The sequence below is a fragment of the Mesocricetus auratus genome, unplaced genomic scaffold, assembly GCF_017639785.1.
Source record: "Mesocricetus auratus isolate SY011 unplaced genomic scaffold, BCM_Maur_2.0 Super-Scaffold_100026, whole genome shotgun sequence".
Lineage (NCBI taxonomy): Eukaryota > Metazoa > Chordata > Mammalia > Rodentia > Cricetidae > Mesocricetus > Mesocricetus auratus.
The window spans coordinates 12,950,499-12,969,335 of record NW_024429207.1 but is presented as its reverse complement, the minus strand read 5'-3'; the positions used below and the strand labels follow the sequence as shown (position 1 = coordinate 12,969,335).

The 18,837-nt window shown below is 40.9% G+C and overlaps 1 protein-coding gene across 2 annotated transcripts in view; it reads left to right on the top strand.

The window, feature by feature from the left end:
• Positions 1–13,923, top strand: part of Zdhhc2 (zinc finger DHHC-type palmitoyltransferase 2) — a 56,307-nt gene extending 42,384 nt beyond the window's left edge. For both annotated transcript variants that reach the window (XM_013110862.3, XM_040731821.1), the window contains 5 exons: positions 314–440; positions 641–733; positions 6,197–6,309; positions 9,286–9,359; positions 12,123–13,923. In XM_013110862.3, the coding sequence (XP_012966316.1) occupies positions 314–440; positions 641–733; positions 6,197–6,309; positions 9,286–9,326 (374 nt within the window). In that variant the 3' untranslated portion in view covers positions 9,327–9,359; positions 12,123–13,923. The remainder of the gene's footprint in view (positions 1–313; positions 441–640; positions 734–6,196; positions 6,310–9,285; positions 9,360–12,122) is intronic.
• Positions 13,924–18,837: the final 4,914 nt, after the last annotated feature.

The following is an 18,837-nucleotide window of genomic DNA, read 5'->3' as shown; positions in this document are numbered from 1 at the left end:
CCATCCACAGTGCTCCCCCCACTCCCCCCCACAGACACTAAAATAAAGATATGGAAGGTGTCCATTTTAAGTTATTAGCTCATTTATATTTTCTAACTTTCTCTAGTGCACATGTACTCTTACAGTAGTGAAAAATTAGAATAGTCCGACTCGTCTCCTAGTATTTTAAACCAGAATCGACAACCTGTATTTCAGAGCTGTGGAGAGGTCCGTGAGTACTCGCAGGAGACTGTCCTCACTTTACTTGTCCCAGTGTGGGGTCCGGGAGGATACACATTCTGTACTCATGGTGATGCATCTCTGTTTCTTTTAGAGGCATTCAGGAATCCAGTATTTAGACATGGAACAGATAAGAATGGATTCAGCCTGGGTTTCAGTAAAAACATGCGGCAAGTTTTTGGTGATGAGAAGAAGTACTGGCTGCTGCCAGTATTTTCAAGGTATTTTGTTCTGACAGCTTTTTTTCCTGAGCTAATGAAAGTAAATAAACAAAAGACGGCTGAGTTAAACCTGCTATTTTTCAGCATAGACTTTCTAGGGTATTGTTAAACAATTCACTGTTGAGTGTGGAAAGCCATCAACTCACTAATCCATGTCTTCTGCCTGTTTTCTTACTGTTTTTTTTTTTTTTTAATTACAGTCAAGGTGATGGCTGTTCCTTTCCCACTTGCCTTGTTAACCAGGATCCTGAACAACCGTCCACTCCTGCAGGACTAAATTCAACAGCTAAAAAGTAATGCTACTTTCTTTTCTGTTTTATTCTTCAAGTGACGTATTTTATCCTGTTGTATTCTTTGGTTATGTGTTCCGCGGAGGTGGTGTCAACGATGTAGGAAGATTTACACCGGCAGTGATGGAGGCAAACAGTGGCATGGTAGAGAGGATTCATAGTTTCAGTTACAAGCATTCTGCCCCTAGTGGTGGGAGTGAAGAAAACAGGTGTGCTGGAGAGATGGCTCAGCAAATAAGAGCATTGGCTGCTGGAGAGATGGCTCAGCAACTAAGAGCATTGGCTGTTCTTCTAGAGGTCCTGTCAATTCTCAGCACCCACGTGGAGGCTCCCAGCCATCTATAACTGCCACTCTATGGGATCTGATGGCCGCTGTTGGTGTGCAGATCTGCATGCAGACATAACACCCATCTACATAAAATTCATAGATAAATGAATCTCTCTTAAAAAGGAAGCAGACATTAATCCTCTAAGCGTCTTAGTTGAATGAAATATATTGTCGTTTTCTGTTGTGAACCTAGCCGTCAATGACTGAGCCATCTCTCCAGTTCAAAATATATTATGATTTCTGAAAGATAATATTTAAAAAAATAATGTAGTTCCCCTCTGTTCCAAGGTAGGATTCCTGTATCACCTTCTGTGTCTTTCCTCAGCAGTAATGTTTATAAGGTTAATGAAAATTCCTTAACTTGGGTCTTTGGAGATCAAAAGGATCTCCAGGGATCCATTTGATATGGAAGGATACAACTGTGTCTGATATATCCTTCTGGTCTGAAAGGCTCCCCCAGTCAAGGTGTGTGTGTGTGTGTGAGAGAGAGAGAGAGAGAGAGAGAGAGAGAGAGAGAGAGAGAGAGAGAGAGAGAGAGAGATGTGTTTTCCCAAAAGAAAGGGGAAGGGGTTTGAAAATTCACTGTGTGCAGATTTTTGCTCCAACTTTAAGTTTGTTTCATTTCTAGTCTGTCAAGGATTTGGAATAGCAACATAATGATTGAAGGTTGTTTCTGGCTTTTTACTAAAGGGAAAGTGCAAAACCATTCAAGCTGCTATATGAGAATTTTCCATTTTAAAAAAGAAACATGACTATATCCTCTTTCCTTTTAGAAGGATGTGTATGCCTTACTGTGAAATTTCTAGAGATGTGTTTATTTTATTTGTGTGCATAGTATTTTGTCAGCATGTATGTGTATGCACCACATGCTTGCCTGCTACCAACGAGTCCCTAAACAAAGTCAGATGCCCTGGAATTGGAGTTACAGACAGTTGTGAGCCACCTTTGTGTGCTGGGAACTGAACACAGATCCCCTGCAAAAGCAGAAAGTGCTCTTAACTACTGAGCCGTCTCTCCATCTCCCTATACAAGAATTTCCAATGGTTTGAAGCATTAATTTTTACATACTTAATTTTTACAGACTCTAATTTTTAAATGAAAGTCAGTAACAAAAGTATAAGCCTGGCATTGTTTATAAAATTTTAGAGTTTTTCTTCATTGCTATAATTCAGATGTAAATGCCCACCTATCGTGTGAATATCTTATTGATTACAATGGTTTTTTCTATGAATTCTGAAGTATTTCCAGAATTATTTTCAAGGCTGTGATCCTGGCAAACATTCCAAAATCACATTAAAGTTTTAAAAGACTTAAAACATATTTGTCACTCCATCTTTAGTGTGAGCTGTGTGCAGGCCAAATTTTACCCATTAGCGAAAAGGTTGTTCTGATATACTTCACTGAGACATACAAAGGCATAGCCATTTCCTGTGTCAGACTTTAAACATTTTGGCTTGAAAATTATATACAGTTATACCCTAATGGATTTTCCTATACATCAATGAAAAATAGCTGAGTTCTAATAAATTATTTAGGATATGTTTTTAAAGTTTTGCAAAATTTAATAGTAGATTACACTAATATTATTGACCCCCTGTTAAGTGGTTTTTGTGCTTTAAGAATCAGCAGGCTTTAGACGCATCATTTTTCTCTGTCTTCTAGGTACTATAGGGTTGAGGAAAAATCTTACTTCTTATATAATTACTCAACTAAGTGAACTTTAAGTGATATGTCCTCAACAGCCATTTCTTATCTTTCATTTAAATATTGAAATTTAATTTGAACAACTCAGAGGGATCTTGAGTTTAAGGACAGCTTGGGCTATATAGCAAGTTCAAGACTAGACTGACCTACATAGAGAAAATGCTTTAAAATCAAAGGCCAGAGATATAGTTCAGCAGCAGAACTATTGTGTGTGTTCAAAGTCCTAGGTTTGATTCCTTAACACTGCATAAACATCTGAAGATCCACCATGGAGGGCCTCACTCTACCTGGGGATCCGGGTGGAGATTGGGTGGGGGGCTGGGAGGCCTTGTGAGGAGGGATCAGGAGGAAGCGAGGGAGAGGGAGCTGGGATTGACATGTGAAACAAGCTTGTTTCTAACTTAAATTTTAAAATATTTAAGTGGCACACACACACACACACACACACACACACACACAACCTTGCTTACCACCTTCATGGCTGCTTTCCTAAGCTAGCACACTGTCACTTCTCCCATAAATGATTTCAACAGGTTTCTCACTAGTCTTCCCAGACCATCTTTCTTCCTTTGGATTGTGTCTTGTTTCTGATTCTCCAATGGTCTTTTACACACACACACACACACACACACACACACACACACACACACACATCAAAACTAACCGGTGTACTTGCCTGGCCTACTATGCATTTCAGATCTGCCCTTGAAACCACTTTGATGTCATTCCTCATCACTTTCTCATCATTACCAAGCCACAGACTCAAGTATCTTTGTATTTGATGCCTTTTGACTACCAGATCTCCTCTTCTTAGGAGCTACTTCCTTTGAGAACTACTGTCTGGGGTGTGGTAAGGGAGGGTCTCATGTTACTATATAACTGATGGTGACTTTAAACTCCTGATTGTCTTGCCTTCAATTCCCCATTGCTAGAACTATAGGTGTCTGTTACCCCTCCCTGTATAAGAGAAGCCATGTTCAGTAACATTTGGACAGCATAATTTCATTGCAAAGGGAAGTGCAGAAAGTCATTGAGTTTATTATTGCCTGATTATGTGTGTATTATTCTTCCTTCTTTAATGATAAAATCTCCATGAGTATGAAATCTTCATTCTTTGATATAAGAAATACATAATTATCTTAGTTAGGTTTCTATTGCTGTGACAAACACCATGACCAAGGAGCAAGTTGGGGAGGAAAGGGCTTATTAGGCTTACACTTCAGCATTGCTGTTCATCACTGAAGGAAGTCAGGACAGGAACTCAAACAGGGCAGGATCCTGGAGACAGGAGTTGATGCAGAAGTCATGGAGGGGTGCTGCTTACTGGCTTGCCCAGTTCACCTTCTTATAGAACCCAGCACCAGCAGCCCAGAGATGGCACCACCCACCATGGGCTGGGCCCTCCCCCATTGATCACAAACTGAGAAGATACCTCACAGATGGATCTCATGGAGACATTTCCTCAGCTGAGGCTCCTTCCTCTGATGACTCTAATGTGTATCAAGTTGACACACAAAACCAGCCAGTACAGTGATAAATATTATTACATGACTAGATCTTTGTCACTTGTATTTATATTAGCAGTGATGAAATCTCAATCAGCAGTTAATTAATATGCTATGCCTGTCCTATCATCCCTTCCCAATGAATAAGAATAAAAGTAATATTGTTTTGTATAGATGTATATATATAAACATATATTGTTATATATAGTTGTATGTTCTATTGTTATACATGTTTTATATAGTTATAATTACATAACATGAAAGGCCATGCTTTTTTTAAAAAATTTCTTCTTTTTAATAAATTTTATTAAATTATTTGTATTAAAGTCACAAAAGGGAAGTTAAAGTATTCAGAAATTTTTTATGTGAGGCAGTTATCATGCTCCAAAAGCTTATCCTTAGCCGGGCGGTGGTGGCATATGCCTTTAATCCCAGCACTCGGGAGGCAGAGGCAGGCGGATCTTTGTGAATTCAAGGCCAGGCTGGACTGACAGCCTCCAAAACAATACAGAGAAACTCTGTCTCATAAAAACCAAAAAGAAAAAAAGAAAAAGCTTATCCTTGCATCCTTGTAGCCTTAAAACATAATCATTATAACCAGGTGAGACGTGGGAAATTATTCTTGGAAGACGTTAAGAGCTTCTTTTCAAAAACAGTGGTTCAATTATTTGAGGGCCTCCTAAAAAAGTTTCTGTGCTAAAACACGCCCCCATGTTAAGTAGTATTTATGTGCCATCAATTATGTTAGTGTGTGGCAGGTCTAACTATTTTTTAAACAAAATTCTTCTTTCACGATTCTTTTACTTCCCAAATAGTATATCAGGTTTCTGAGACCTGGTAATGCCAGCTGTTATAAAAACTTTGTTTTCAAGATGACTTAGGTCACTTGCCAAATACAAAGCCAGTACTTTTTTTTTGACATTTTTACTTACCATGTTCTTTATATTTCCTCCATATACACATACCATTTAATAAAATCAATATGTATTTCCTTAACTTGGTACCTAATGTTATGTGCACGTCTGTGTGGTGGCCTTGGGTATGAATATGCATGCCCATGTGTGTGGATGCATATATATGTACAGGTGCACATATGTGATTTGGTGTGTGCACATTCATGAGTATGTATGCATATGTGTGTACACATGCATGTGGGGGCTTGAGGCGACAGCAGAGTGTCTCTTGATCTCCTGCCGTGTTATTCATCAAGACAAGGATCTCAACTGATTCTGTAGCTCAGCATTTTGGCCAGCCTAGCTAGCTCGTTTGTTCTAGGGGAACCCTTTCTCAGCCTTCAAACGCTGGCATTCCAGGCAGGCTGCCGTGCTCACCCAGCATTTATATGGGTCTGGAGATCTGAACTCTGATCCCGTGTTTGTATGGCAAGTGCTTTACCCACTGAGTGATGTCCATGGCCCTCAATCTTATTTGAAAAGCAAATTTCAGGTGGGCGGTGGTGGAGCATGACTTTAATCTCAGCACTTGGGAGGCAGGAACAGGTGGATCTCTGAGTTTGAGGCCAGCCTGGTCTAGACAGGACAGTCAGAACTACACAGAGAAAGCGTGCCTCGAAAAGTCAAAGACAAAAGAAAACAAATTTCATGTCATTGTCGTATGTGAGAAACTAGTATTATCTGGCATAAATAAAACAATAAATGGTCATTAAATAACTGCTATTGCACACTAACTAAATTCCCTTATATGCTAAAAAGTTTGACCCTGAGAACATTTTCTATACTCAAAATGGAAATTTCTCAGAGTTGGGGGACTGTCACCTTATTATAATAGGAATGCAAGAAGTCTAAACAGAATGATTTGTTCATGGTGAACCTGATTTGATGTCTCATCCTTGCAGTCCTTGGGTTATCTTCTTTGAGAAACGTTAAACAGTATTGTTATGAGTTAACTTGTGATCGTGATTATTTTCAGTCCTGAAAACCATCAGTTTCCTGCAAAGCCACTGAGAGAGTCCCAGAGCCACCTCCTTTTGGATTCTCAGACCTGGACCGAGAGCAGCACAAACCCGGGAAAAGGCAAAGCTGGTAAGGGTGCACTTGTGTTTCTTTTGATAGCCTCTGTGTTTCCGGAGCTGAGGACTGAACCGAGGGCCTTGTGCTTGGTAGGCAAGCGCTCTACCCATGAACTGAATCCCCAACCCTCTGGTTTTAAAAGGTAGAAGAGGAGAAATGTCCATTGCACAGAGTTTTATATTTTGTTTTTGTCAGGCTCCCATCATACATATACTTAGAGTTATTTTCAAAGAATTTCTGCCTGCTCACACCCGAACCTTTACTGTGGCATGTTGTAAAGATGACAAGTGATTCACGGTATAAAGTATAGAAAATGAAACAGTGCAATCAATTCAGAAATTTGAAAAATATCTCCAGGAAAGGATCTTAGATTCTGCAATTTTGTCTTTTACTTTAAAAACTCAGTCTACTTTCAGAATATCTAAAGTGATTACATAATTACTGTAACTTCCCCTACTCCCAACTTCACATCCCACAGTTTCTCTCATTGCTGTTGATTTTATTTATTTATTTCTCCAGTCACTGTGGTTTATTAACAAAGAACAAGCAAGGTTTTGAACTCAGTCCTGATTGCAAATCTCACTTTCATGTGATTTTTTTCTTTTTTAAAATTTAAATTAGAAACAAGTTTGTTTTACATGTCAATCCCAGTTCCCTCTCCCTACCCTTCTCCCCTGTCCCCCACCGACCCCCTATCCCATCCCCTTTTTGCTCCCCAGGGAGGGTGAGTCCTTCAATGGAGGATCTTCAATGTTTGTCATATCATTTGGAGCAGGGCCTAGACCCTCCCCCATGTGTCTAGGCTGAGAGAGTATCCCTCTATGTGGAATGGACTCCCAAAGTCCATCTGTATGCTGGGGATGAATACTGATCTACTACCAGGGGCCCCATAGATTGCCCAGGCCCCAAACTGACACCCACATTCAGGGGGTCTGGAACAGTCCTATGCTGGTTTCCCAGCTATCAGTCTGGGTTCCATGAGTTCCCCCTTGTTCAGGTCAGCTGTTTCTGTGGGTTTCTCCAGCCTGCTCTTGACCCCTTTGCTTATCACTCTTCCCTCTTTGCAACTGGATTCCAGAAGTTCAGCCCAATGTTTAGCTGTGGGTGTCTACTTCTGCTTCCATCAGCTACTGGATGAAGGCTCTAGGATGGCATATAAGGTAGACATCAATCTCATTATCGAAGAAGGCCATTTAAGGCAGCCTCTCCACTATTGCTTTGATTGTTAGTTGGGGTCATCCTTGTAGAGCTCTGGACATTTCCCTAGTGCCAGATTTCTCTTTAAACCTATAATGACTCCCTCTGTTTTGGTATGTCTTTTCTTGCTCTCCTCTATTCTTCCCCTGACTCAATCTTTGTTCTCCCTCATGTTCTCCTCTTCTCTGCTTCTCTTTCTTCTAAATCCTTCTCCCCCCTCCCCATGCTCCCAATTAGCTCAGGAGATTTTGTTCCTTTCTGCTTCTCAGGGGGACGATGCATGTCTCTCTTAGGCTCCTCCTGGTTTCCTAGCTTCTCTATGGATTGTCAGTTGGTAATCCTTTGATCTGTGTCTAAAATTCATATATGAGTGGGGACTACATACCATGTTTGTCTTTTTTGTGATTGGGTACCCCACTCAGGATGGTTTGTTTCTTCTAGTTCCATCCATTTGTCTGTGCATTTCAAGATTCCATTGTTTTTTTTTCTGCTGAGTATTACTCCATTGTCTAAATGTACCACATTTTCTCCACCCATTCTTCAGTTGAAGGTCAACCAGGCTCTGACTGTTACAAATAATGCTGCTATGAACATAGTTGAACAGATATCCTTGTATGAATGTGCATCCTTTGGGTATGCTTTCATGTGATTTTTAGGTCTCTTAACTGCATTTAGATTTTGTTTCTTTATATTCACAGCATTTAAACATTTACTTATTTTTACTTTATGCCCCTTTTGTTTTCGAAATTCACATTCATTAAACTTTAAAGTACTGAGTGATTTCATTCAGGATCTCTTTGGTATTTAGTGATAGGTTGAATAAAATATGTAGTCCTGAGTAAAAGTTCTAGTTATTATTTAATATCTAATCAGCCATACTTCTCCAAAAGTGTAAGGTTTCTTTATCAAATCTTAGGGTTTTTTTTTAAATACATTTGCCTCGTGATTTAAGTATTATAATTTGCTCTCTCTCACTTCCAGACAGAGTATTTCACTTTCCAGGCTGCGGGGAGGGGAGGCACTACCTAGACAATTACTGATGGTACTGATCTGGCTTCTGAACATCAGTTTCCATAGAAACAGAGAAGCGGTGCAGGGGCAGTTGTCAGAGAGCCTCACAAATCTTCCTTCCAGAAAATCCGTATTTCATCTCGCAGTACACATTAACATCGTGCTGATTTCTTGTTTTTTTAATACGCTATTCATTATTTGGCAGTTATATTGATTTTTATGGATTTTTTTGGTTGCTAAATTGAGAAGCTCAAGTTTAAACATGGGAAGGATGGGATGGCAAACGGGCTTCAAGACTGCGTTCGTAGGAGGAGGGAGGGGAGAAGTTGGCAAATCAGGTGTGTGGGGTGCCGGCTGCAGCATGCCTTTCCGTCCTTTGGTCCCAGGCTTCATCCTAGGGGGTAGAGCCTTGTCCCTCCTCACTGCCCCCCACCCGTGTGTGTGTGTGTGTGTGTGTGTGTTTGTGTGTGTGTGTGTGTGTGCTTCATCCTAGGGGGTAGAGCCTTGTCCCTCCTCACTGCCCCCCCACCCGTGTGTGTGTGTGTGTGTGTGTGTGTGTGTGTGTGTGTGTGTGTGTGTGTGTGTGTGTTAGTCTGTGTCTGTGTCTGTACTGGAGTGATTTAACTAGTCCTATGTACTGTGTGAATGTCTATGTTTCTGTAAATCAAATATACAATATACAAGACTCTTTTGCTAGTATTCTAGAGGACTGCTTATAGATAGAAATGTTTTTACGATTTTTTTCAAAACAGTCAAAAATCTTAGTTTATGTTCTTTAAGGTATGAGCAACCCTGCATTAACCATGGAGAATGAAACTTAACTCTACAATCAAAAATGAAATCACTTTTATAAAGTAAGATGTTTCGCCTTTACTGCTACATTTTATATTTTTAACAGCTTTCCAGTTTCAAACAGTTAGTAGTTTCCATGAACAATGTTTGTTTTGAGTGACTCAGAAGATATCTTACTTGACTATGAATCATGGTGGGATGGACATGGACCTAGCTTCAGTATTAGCCAGTGTACAAGATACCTTGACAAGCTACAGAAATAACTTGATGGAAACATTGCTATTAGAGTAATACGTTATGTGACAGGAGTGGATCCTAAGATGAACATTATTTTACATTTTACAGAATCATAGAATTAAAATTTCCTCTCATTTAGGATTATTGTCACCTTATCTTTGGTCATCTGTTAGCAGTCTCTTATTTGGTCTAAGTATGAGATGACTAAATCTTGTCAGCACAAACCTCTACACCCCCGTTTTTGGTCACTCTCAGTAGGACCTCACTATAGGTCATTTTTAAAAGCTGTTGCCAATTATTTTCTTTATATTATAATTAACACATAAAACGCGTGCTTCCAAATCATTTTCCTTAAAACCTATTCTGCTTATAAATCTACAGTTAGCACAAATGTATAACAAAGAGAGCCTCTGAAGTAAACAAGCCAACTATATATGCCACATTAGAATAAATAGAATATATGCCACATGAGGTGTATATGCCTGTGATCCCAGGACTCAGAAAGCAAAAGCAGGCATACTGCTGCAAGGTCAAAGCCAGCCTGGTCTGTGTGAGGAATTTAAGGCCAGCCAAGGCTACTCAGAAAGATTCCTGTCTGAAAAGCAAGTAAAAGAAGCCTTCAGTGTCCCATTCTCCATTATCAGTCTGCAATCATCAACTGCAAAAGAAACTTCCCTGCCCATAACAGCCAGCGACAGCATGACAGGTGAATTGTATGAAATTTCCAAATAATCAATTAAAAGTATATTATGTTTGGGGGAAAAGCAAATAAACAAAGAAAAATCACAGTATAACCAAGTTGTAAATGGAGGTTTTCTCTTGCCCGCCAGGAATAAACACTGAGGGGCTTAATGTTGATTGTAATTCTTTGGCCAATGGCTCAGGCATATTACTGATTAACTCTCACAATTAAATTAACTCATTTAGTTTGTATTTTACCACAGTGCTTGTGGCTTGTTACCTCACATCTTGCCTCTGTGGCAGTTACATGGTGACTCCCTGACTCCGACTTCTTTCTGCATCTTTGGATTTCCCACCTGTTTCTGTTCTGCCTTACCATTGGCCAAATCAGCTTTATTTATCAACCAATAAAAGCAACATATATTCACAGCATACAGAAGGACATCTCACATCACCAAGTTAAACATTAAATGTTATAAACACAGCTTTCTGCTTTTAAAACTGCAATCTAAAATCCCCAGTTCTAAGGGGAAAAAGGGATTGCTGTCTAAAATAAAATAATTTGTATCAGCATGAATATTGAACTTTTAAATTTGCTTTGATTGGCTTTTGATGAATAACTATATGATTAAGAGCAAAATACAGCAGGGTACATAGGCAGGTTCATTTAATCTCAAAACTCAGGAGTAGAGGAAGGTAAGTCTCTGTGAGTTCAAGGCCAGCCTAGGCTATGCAGTGAGTTCTGAGTTATTTGGGACTGCATACTGAGACAGGAGTAGGGAGAAAGAGGGAGGGAGACAGGGAGGGGGAGGAGGGAGCAGGAGGAGGCATGAGGGAGGGATGACAAAAGACAAATTAAATTGTTAGTTGCTAGTTGAGTAGCGTTTGACTTTGGGAAGCAATGGGTCACCTCTGATTACATGATGGTATAGCAGATCAGACTGACCAAAGCTACGGCTAAAACGGTGAAAATGGAACATTCTGAATTGGGTTAAATACCATGTAGATAATTTCTGGGAAAGATCTTGAGAAAGGACCTATTTATAAAATATTTCATAGAAGCTGTGTAACACATGAAATTCACAGGATATTTTTTCAGTGTTTCAGACCATTGGTTATAATTGCTGTTGTTTACGAGTTTTCTCTATATTAATAGTTGACTTGTTTATATGGCAAAACTGAGTCTTACTCTCCTTGTCATTCTAATATGCTGATACTGACCAGTGTTGCATTTGTTCATAACCAACCCTGACACCTTTCACAGAGACAGCAATCATAGGTTCTCAGTAAATATTTGAGAGAGAAGCGATTGAAAAAAATACTGAAATTAAAAACCCACAGAAGCTTGACTTTATTACATTTGAATATATGTAATTGGCATTCATAACCAAATGGCACAAAATCAATTACACACACACACACACACAATAGAAAATACCAAGTGATTTTCCTATCTGTTTCTCATTTAAGTGACATAACCATCACCCATTGTGTGATATTTATTTTGATTGCATTCTGACAATAAAGTTTGCTTTGAATCAGAGGGTGGAGCTAGCTACTAGCTGACCAAAATGAACCATAGAGGTTTTAGAGGATAGATAGAGAGACAGGAAATAGTAAGGTGGTGCTTAGAGAGGGTCTCGGCCGTTTCTGGATAGAGGAACTGCAGAGATAGGAGGTCACTGGTCACTTCTCTCTGCTTCTCTGATCAGAGTCTCCCTTGACAGTGCATTTAGTAAGAGCCTCTCTTGTGTCTTATACTAGATCTGGAGATCTGCATTCAGGAGCACATCTACCAAGCCTTGCAGCATAGGAACCAGTTTGAGCAGGGGCTGTGTGATAAATAGTGAACAAGTTGCTTAGTTTTCATGTTTAACATAGTTTCCTGGGTTTTGTTTGCTTTTAAGGTACAAATGCCGTGGACGAATGAAACAGGCTTCCCACAGGAAGGTACCATTGACTAATTGTCCCTACGTCCCTTTGGCTAAATATGGAAATTTTCATCAGTGATGGGGATCAACCCCAGCAGCATGAAGAATTTTGAGTTGTCATTACCAAACTGATGCTTACAGCTGAGCACAGTTCAGTCTGATGTATAAACTGCCATAACCAACACCAATCCCTTCAAAGGCAGTTCAAAAGGAACTGAGAATAAGTTCACCGGCCAGGTTTCATTCAGATATTGGGTTGTACAATTTATCATATAATCCCATTAGTCATTTGATATTCACTTTCAGGAAATTTAGATTAATTTTCAAATTTAAAGTTTTTCAAGTCACGTTATAACACTAAGCTATGTTCAGAAGGAAGTAAGAAATCTTTCATCTCCAATTTTTCCCGCGGAAGCGAGTCTGGCTTCAGATGAGAGACTGCAGTAAGGATGAATTCATCACCGAAGTCAAGTAGCCTACAGCTGAAGGTCACCGTCCATTTGTGGAAGGCTTCGTTCGCTTCTACTTCTAGACTTTGTCTCCCCTGGGAACTAGGCATGAACACTGAAGCTTGAGTTCACTTTTCAAAGCAATTGGATTAAAAACTTTTGCCAGAGCTAATATTATGTCTTGAAGAAGTTATAGCAGAGATTTATTTTCATGTCTTTTAATGTGCAGTCAGAGGGGAATCTATGCTAATTATTGTGAAGACTGTTCAGGAGCACTCTTTTGTCAGCTTGGATGTTATAAAGTGTTTTTTTAACTGCTTGCACATGGTGACATTACTGAGTTCTAAGCATTTCTGATGGATTATTCCTCTATTTACATCTGTGTGCTGTCATCAAAACTACAATTGTCAGTATATATTTTTCCGTAAATACCTATCAAGATTAATTTATGCAAACCACTTAAAATACATACTTTTGGAAGTTTAGCTTACCATAAACTAAACAGTGTGCTGTTTGGACATGTAGTTTAAGGTGAACTAAAATAATGTTTGTTGATGCCAACATGTTTGGCCTCAGTAACTACAGTCAGAAGATTTTGTGCCTTGTATGCACTGTTTGCAGAGAGAAAAGTGTCTCATTAAAAAAATCTTGGGAGTTTTATAAACTAGCCATTAGATTAGTAAGCTGTATGGTTTCTTTGGTACTAATTTTGAGGATTTCCAGTAGATTAGCTTTTTAAAACAGCTAAATAAGTGACGTATATGCCCAAGAAGATGTTAGAAAATGAATGGTCCTTGCTAAAACATCCTAGAGTTTTATGTTAAATGTGCTTAAGGCAGAACGATGCCACCCTGGTCCATTCTGTGGTTCACTTGGGTGCCATTGCGTGAAGGAGGGTGACAGTAGCATTCACATAGAGAGTTTAATCTGACAATCCACTTTGAAAGTCTCAGAGGATAAGATACACTTTCCCATTGTCTTCAAGCATGTTTTGGTCATTTGTCATTACCTGAAGTGCCAGACTGGAGCCCACAGCTCGTGCTATAAGTCTTTTGGGCAGCAGAGTGTGGTGAATTAGGAAATCTATGCAGTAGGTTTTTCTGATAGCACCGAGCTTCCTCATCTGTTTCCCAGGACAGGATTCTGTTAGGCATTTCCTTTTATCAAACTAGAGGCTGGTGGGGATGGGGGAGGGTTTATATTTTACCCTGCTAGAATACTGTTACTTCTCTCTTTAGGTCATTTCTGTACTTATTTAAATACCTAAGTCCATACACCTTAGAGTCAAACTGGAAAAGAAGTTAAAAAATAAAAAAATTTTCATTCTGTTTCCATCCAGTTATTTAACCTTTGAAGTTGGGTGGTCATTTTATTCTTATTTCTGGGATGAATGACTGAAGTAACTGCATATCCCGTGTGAAGTACACTTCCATCTTGCTTGAGCGGAGAAGCATCTAATAAACACATCTATACTCTGTACATCTTAAGCAGTTCTCTTTAAAGGATGTAAAGGCTTAAGTTAGCTTTGTATAGACACATACTCCAATGGTCTTGATTATGTCTCAACTGATAATTTCTATTTTACTTGCTTAAAAAAGCTCTTTCCATATAGGCACCAAGATTTAAGAAATTGTTCTTTTCTGGGTTGGTTTACCCCACAGAAACAGTTGACCTGAAAAAGGGGAGCTCTTGGAACCCATATTGATGGCTGTGTGGAAAGCATGAGACTGACCCAGACCCCCTGAATATGGGGGTCAGTGAGAAGGCCTAGGTAATCTATGGGGCCTTGGGTAGGATTTATCCCTGGTGTACAAATAGACTTTGAGTGCCCATCCCACAATGAGGGATGCTCTCTCAGCCTGGACCCTTGTTGGAGGGCCTAAGCCCTGTTCTGGATGAAATGACAGACTCTGGAGATCCTCCATGGAGGGTCTCACCCTCCCTGGGGATCAGAGTGGAGGCTGGGTGGGGGACTGGGAGACTTGAGGTGGGGTAAGGGGGGAGGAAGAGAGAGGGAGCTGGGATTAACGTGAAAAAAACTTGTTTCTAACTTAAAGATAAAAAGAAATTGTTCTTTTAAAAACATTGTGTAAATGCTTCATTTACATGAACTCTGCTGCTCTACAGAAGAAGAGGGCTGGTGCATGGGAATACTATGACAAAGTCTTCCCAAGTTCGTGGACTTGCTCTGATATTCAGTCTCTAATGAAGTATCTGTCTTCCTTAGCTCTCTAGATGAAATTGCCTCGGCACTGTCAATACCATGCAAGACAGGCTGTTTATAATGGCAGAATTCGTGTCAACAATTTAATCGTTATATGAGTCTCCAGAGGAGATGGCATGAATTACTTGTTAGTAGTTAGGTAATTCTGAGGACAATTGAAAAGACTGTAAAACTCATGCACATTATAATCTGCAGGTATCTATTGAAAAATGTGGTAAATGTTTAACCCCAAACTGCCTTCTCCAGGGATTTATTAACCAAGTTTACAAAATGCAGCCTATCGTGAGAGTTATGTTTTAAGAAAATATGTAGAAAATGTTGTGCCATCATATTACAAACTAGTCATTTCCCCCAGTTTTAAATACATGTAAACTTGCTTGGCTGATTCTGTAGTCATGCTGTATAAATATTTACTAGTGAAAGTAGTGGTTTTGACACCTCAGTGGGGTTTCTTAAGCACACAAGCGCGTACACAAATCAGTATGGCAACTTACACTGTAAACCGTGGCAGTTTTCCCAGTGCAACCTCGCCTTCTTCCCAGTCAGATTGTATACTGATGGGCCAATATTTTGCACAAAGTGATGGAACTGAACACTGATCCCCCCCCCAAAAAAATACTGTGTCTGTGCATAAGATCCTTTTGTGGAAACGTGTTCTTCCCAGTAGAGAACCAGCTGCCTCAATCCCACGTCTTAGCAATGTGCCTTCCTTCCCCACATCTTTTGGCTGGTTCCTTAAGTATTTGAGTGGTAACTAAAGATACCACAAGAAGGGTCTTAGCCTTAATCTAAAATTAAGTACTATGTTCACCACCAGATTTCCTTTGCAATTTCTTCACAAAAGGATCTTACTTTGTTTTAGAACACAGGAATTTTTTAGCGTAGGTCAAACCATGCGCCATTTCTTCCCAGTGGTGGGTGTGTTATTTTATAGTAGTTGTCCTGGCTTGTAAGCAGTGGGCATCACTGAAGGGGTGAACTCAGGTATTTCGAAGGCATTCCTGGGGATACAGATACAATCAAGAAGGACTTCTCTGTGGGGGCAGCAAGAACGACGCGGCACACTTAGGATCCTTCTGCAGAACAGCTTTAATGCATCTTGAGAGGGAGAGCATAAGCTTACAGAGTGGAGACCCAGGGAGTGAAAAGCCCAACCCTTATATAGCTCAGCAGTCCCCGCCTCGGACGTGTCATCTCCTGACTGGCTCCTGCTCGTCAGCCCATATGACGCCACGGGAGAGGCAGAGAGTAAGGGATAGAAAAGTAGCAGGCACATGCGCACCAAGGTTGTTTACTCCAACTGACAACGGGTGTCAGCGCCATCTTGTAACGGAAAATGTGGGGGCGGCTCCCCACATCTCCCCCTTTTTGTTTTAATAGCAAACAGGCTCTCCCAGGACATTAGAGGGTAGAGACAGTGGTTGAACTTCCCAAAGAACAAAATTAGTGAGACGTGTACGAAACCTATCCCTAGATTCATCAAAATCCGGGATGCTTCCGACCTGTCCTCTGCCTTTTTTTGGGAAAAGGGAAAAATACAGCAGGTAACCCTTATGCAGGACAACATGTCTCTCAGAGGAAAATGACTCTCTGTGCGATGCCTTTGCTCAACACCCCTCTTGGGAGGCCAGACTAAACACTCTACCCTGTGCAATGAACCTAAGTTCCAGGTGTGCAGGAGCTGTTCAGTTGGCAGCCTATTGCTTAAGCATAGTCAACCAGATATCCGTTGACGCCCCTTGCTCGAGCGCAGCCAGTGCTTGTGCTATGACCACCTTATCTCTTTTGTTTTGGGTTCTGAGCTTGCAGACCAGCCAGAGAATAAACACTATTCCGCAGCATAGGACTGCTCCAAACAATCCCACCCCCACCCATTCTTTGAAATATGAAACAGCTGAAGAAATCCACGAAGACAATCCCTCCATGAAGGCCAGGTCAAGGCGGGTAGAATTAATCTGAACAATGGCGACCCTCAATTCGCGAAGCATCTGCTCAAATTCATAGGTCCAATTCATTGCAATTAGTGCCATCAATGTCAAGTTGTTCCTCTTTGTCACAGAATATGTCTCGCCATCCTTTTGCTCCATAACGGTTCTGGTGAGCCATTCTGGGACCCAAAAGGGATTTTCTTCATTCTGTGGAAAAACACAAACAGCTCCCCTGGATCTTATTAGAATAGGATCCGGGCCTTTCCATTCATTAGTTAGCACATCTTTCCATTTTACAAATTCTTTGGGTCTTTGCGGATCCGAGCAATGCCTTGTTGCTGCATTTTGACCCTTATCATCCAGATTTTTAAAAATTCATAGTAAACAATGCCATGGCAATAGCCACTCTTGGTGTTGGGGGCAACTCCTTCATAATTCCCCCTTTTTGTTTTATTAGGTAAGACTTAAGTGTGCGATGTGCTCGCTCCACGATGCCTTGTCCCTGAGGATTGTAGGGCAGGCCTGTAGTATGTGTGACTTGCATTTGTGCAAGCTTCCAGTTCCTGAAAAGGGTATAATCCTTCTCCCCTTTTTTGTTTATCTTCTAATGTCCCTCTTGAGGACTGTAAGGGCTCCCCCTTATCCTTAAATTTACCGGGGGGGGTTATCTTTCTTAGTTACAACCGGTTTCTTTTTACGTGCACCTAACCTCTCACTACACTACGCTTGGTTTCTAACATGCTAGAGGGATTGAGAGGAGCCATGATAAAAATAAACACCTGCGGCTCAAATGAAACAAAAGTAACGATGTAACAATTGTAACACAGGCTCCAATCCAAAGTCCCAGAATAGCATACCTCTCCGAGAGTAGTTACCTGCAGTTCTGAATCCTCCTTGAATCCAAGGGGTCTCCGATGGTGCTGACGATGATGAGGTCTGAGTTCCCGGGTTTCGGCACCAGATGTCCCGCGCTACCGTCTCGCCAGCAAGAACGACGCGGCACACTTAGGATCCTTCTGCAGAACAGCTTTAATGCATCTTGAGAGGGAGAGCATAAGCTTACAGAGTGGAGACCCAGGGAGTGAAAAGCCCAACCCTTATATAGCTCAGCAGTCCCCGCCTCGGACGTGTCATCTCCTGACTGGCTCCTGCTCGTCAGCCCATATGACGCCACGGGAGAGGCAGAGAGTAAGGGATAGAAAAGTAGCAGGCACATGCGCACCAAGGTTGTTTACTCCAACTGACAACGGGTGTCAGCGCCATCTTGTAACGGAAAATGTGGGGGGCGGCTCCCCACACTTCTCAGCACCATATCTGTGTAGCAGGAGGTTCTGGGATAGGATGCTTGACCATCACAGAGCCTACACAGTAATAGCTCAACCTCTAAGACTCTCTAACTGTCCTTATAGTAGCAGAGAGTTTCTCATATGTGGTACCCTAGGTACTTGTGATGTAGCCATTCTCCTTGCAAAAAGGTGAAAGTAAAACAAAACAGGTGCATTGTTCACAGACCTTTAATGCTCTTGTCCACGGCTGGCATTAGTATTTCTATATTGTAGTTGTAGGGAATGTCTGCTCCCATTATCGCCTGATGTGGCTTACTTCTACCAGTACCGGTTAAGCCAAAAGGGACTTTTAATAAGCAGTTTTAAGCTCTGACCTGTGCTACCTAAAGGAGTTCCTCATTACTCTGAAGGAACCATACCACTTTATGACATAAGAAGAAAACCATGGTTTTTATTGCCTTATCAGGAGCATCACAATGTAAGGAGCTTCCTCCTATGAGAAACGGTTGTGTAGCAGTTTTTCCTCCAGGAGGAAGGGGAAAGCCCATGAGACTGTGGAAGTAAACAAAGCGTCACATGTTTGGGAAAGCCATGTTGCAAGATTTATAGAAGCTGGAAATGACTGCAGGTGGACAGAAAGGGCAGACTGCTCGTTCGAGTTGCCTGCCTGTTGTGCAGAAGTTCAGCTTTCCTGAGTCTTTACTGTGGTGAGATCTTGCTTGTACAAATAAAGCCTGTTTGAAGGTCAGAGAATAGAGCTTGCCACTAGCTAACCTTAGCAGTCTGGAGGTCTGCACAGACAGA